We start from the raw sequence: 3,023 nt of genomic DNA on the forward strand, positions 1-3,023 counted from the left end.
TCACTTTCAGCTCAGCTCACTTTCAGCTCAGATAAAATGAGCTGAGCTATGGTACCTAGCTCAAAAGTGAGCTAGCTCAAAATTTGAGCTAGCTCAAATTAGAGCTGAGCTGAAATTTCCACATGCAACTTGCCACATGTAGGTAACTTGCCACATGCAACTTGCCACACGCAACTTGCCACATGCAACTTGCCACACGCAACTTGCCACATGCAGCTTGCCACATGCAACTTGCCACACTCAACTTGCCACATACAACTTGCCAGATGCAACTTGCCACATGCAACTTGCCACATACAACTTGCCACATGAAACATGTAACTTGCAACGTGTTGTGTGTTTTATGTTTGCCGTACTGCGGCATTTTTAAATACTAAAGTACTGCCTACTTTAAAGGTGAAACGACAGCCCTGCTACCCAGGGTGATCGCGTCATAATCCCTTTGACATTCTTGTCAAAAAGTAAATTTTCATACCCACCCTCCCATAAGAAGTATAACTTCAAAAAAAATTTAACGAACTTCAGCTATAAAAGTTTTTATTAGCTCTAACTTACTCTTTTTTATTTTTCATATTATTTCTACGTCTACACATTGAATAAATAAAACACACAAACAATTTTAACAACTTAAACACCAAATAACCCACAAGTGCCAAAAATCCTATCACATCCAATGACATAAGTTGAAATGAATTCATATGAACTGCTGGACTCTGTAAATGTGCAGCACCTTGATGTCTCAAAACATACTCAACCCAGAAAACAACACTTTCCTTAGCAGTCATTGGTCGATCCTTATAAAGTTTAGCAAACTTTTGAACACTCTTCCGATACTTTGTATTTGTCAAGACATCATTAACTGCATTGCCAAACGTTTCCTCCGTCATAGTGACAAATTCAACATGTCTGCCATATTCTTTTTTCTGAACATTCACCATATTAACATGTTGTTCTCCAAATAATGGCACTCCAACCATTGGAACTCCATGATATAGAGACTCAACGATACTTCCCTGACCACCATGAGTAACGAAAAGTTTGACATTTGGATGTGCTAAAACATCATCTTGTGGCAACCATGTTTTGTAAATGACATTTGGGCCTTGCCCGGGATAATCAGTTTTGCCCCATTTCCAGAGAATTGTATAAGGAAGTTTGGATAGCACATCAAACATTATTTTCGCCTTTTCTTTATTCAAGATATCACCTTGAATGTTGGAACCAAAACTGAAATAGATTATTCCATTTTTGGCATTGTCCATAATAGATTTGATATCCTGCAAAAAAATTTAGTAAAATTTCGCAATGCTGTCAAGTTTTAAAACCTTACCTCAGGCAATGGATCAGGTTTATCCTTTACTTGAATTCCTCCAATTTCAATTAATCCTGGTACATTTGGTCGAATAGGTCCTTGACTGAAATGATGATTAACCAAAACAAGCGATACATTCTTCTTGACTTCATCAAATGAAGGGTACTTGTCAGAAGGGAAGTTGTACCTAAAAAAAAATTGATCAGAAGGTTCAAAAAACCGATCTTTTACCACTTACTCGTATAAACTTTTCTGTGGACCGTTTGCAAACCAATACAACATAACCGGTTCCAAAACCTCCACAATCATGAAATTCTTCAATCTATCCAAAAAGCTCATCGGTTGATCAGCGCCACTTAACAAATTTGGCACATAACTAACTTCCATTGGATTACCAACAAATTCATTTATCAGCCGAATTGGCTGAACCATAAATGATATCACAATCGGGCATTTAAAATGAGCAGCAAGACCCACTTGTAATTCGTTGAAAAAGTACCCCATAATCACTAAATCGAATTGTTCTTCAGCCATAAGCTGTCTCATTTTAGGATGTTGCAAAGTAACATTGGAACAGTTATTGATCACTTGAGTAATAGATACAAATTGTTTATAAAATGGTTGTCCTTCGTTAACTTTTTCATTGAAAAAATTCTTCGGTATCGAACATCCATCGAGTTGAATGTGACGATATTTGGGATTTTTGGTAGTCAATGGAATAGTTGTTACCACAGTGATATTGTGACCAAGTTCAGCTAGAGCTTGTGTGATAGCGGTGTGAATAATTAAGTGGCTTTTAACTGGGGCCGGGAAAAAAGCCAGAATTCTATCGCTGTTTCCACAAGAAACTTGTAGAAGAAGAAATACCGCGAGAACAGGAATTGTCTTGAGAAACATTATCAACAAAGAACTGTCTTTCACACTCCGAAGCGCTTTATAAACTAAATTCTTATCTTCTCAGTCTCTTATTTTGTAGCCAAAAACGTGTTCGTCATTAAAGTTCAAATTTATAGATATGATTAAATAGTTTCCGATTGATTGTGTATACCTATCTGGTTAATTGGAACTTCAATCTCTTAGATTGTTGAAGAGGAAACTTTCAAGTAGGTGTTTTATGTATTTTATATGTGTTTTTTTTTTTTTTTCAATTCAGAGAAATTAAGAGCAATTAAGAGAAATTTTTCTGAATTGAGAGAAATTTTTAAAGAGTATAAGAGTGGTAACTAAACCTTTATGCTGTAATATAAATTAACTCATAAAATATATACATACAAAAAAGGTAAGTTACGGTTAAAGTTAATTAAAAGCGTTTAAGTGATATACAATTCGAAAATAATACATGCAAGTTCTTGGATTAGTATAAAATGAAGAGCACTCAAGATCAAGATAGTAAAAGAGATTAAACTTAAAATTTAGGAGCCAGGATCGCATTATTTTTGCAAAATTTCGACCATTTTCGAAGTACTTCATGATATGAGAATTAGCAAACTAATTCACGAAATTAGTGAAAAATCAAGAGTCATAAGTTCGAATGTTCCAAGTTACAAGTACTAACAGTAAAACGGCCATTCTAAAGTAACGGAGAAGAAATGTTGAACTCGTTTCCGGTATATCTCGTTGAAGAAGCAATATTTTTTCTTGAAACCTGGTAGGTCTTAAGGGCTCATGATAAAGTTGATGTTCTAGAAATTTCACGAAAAAACTATAATTA

At 35.1% G+C, this 3,023-nt stretch overlaps 1 protein-coding gene across 1 annotated transcript; it reads right to left on the reverse strand.

The window, feature by feature from the left end:
- Positions 1 to 549: 549 nt before the first annotated feature.
- Positions 550 to 2,217, reverse strand: LOC129905511 (UDP-glycosyltransferase UGT5-like). The gene is made up of 3 exons (XM_055980980.1): positions 1,551 to 2,217; positions 1,331 to 1,499; positions 550 to 1,277 (listed from the first exon to the last, which is right to left on the reverse strand). The coding sequence occupies exons 1-3, from the start codon at positions 2,207 to 2,209 to the stop codon at positions 552 to 554; spliced, it is 1,554 nt and encodes a 517-aa protein (XP_055836955.1). The 5' UTR covers positions 2,210 to 2,217; the 3' UTR covers positions 550 to 551.
- Positions 2,218 to 3,023: the final 806 nt, after the last annotated feature.

Source organism: Episyrphus balteatus, chromosome 1 (genome assembly GCF_945859705.1).
Source record: "Episyrphus balteatus chromosome 1, idEpiBalt1.1, whole genome shotgun sequence".
Lineage (NCBI taxonomy): Eukaryota > Metazoa > Arthropoda > Insecta > Diptera > Syrphidae > Episyrphus > Episyrphus balteatus.

Excerpts from the sequence above, each read along its gene's own strand:
- LOC129905511 (XM_055980980.1), bottom strand. The coding sequence starts at position 2,209 with ATGTTTCTCAAGACAATTCCTGTTCTCGCGGTATTTCTTCTTCTACAA. Across the intron at positions 1,500-1,550 it reads CCACAGAAAAGTTTATACGA|GTACAACTTCCCTTCTGACA; the intron begins GTAAGTGGTAAA and ends ATTTTTTTTTAG. Across the intron at positions 1,278-1,330 it reads AACCTGATCCATTGCCTGAG|GATATCAAATCTATTATGGA; the intron begins GTAAGGTTTTAA and ends ATTTTTTTGCAG.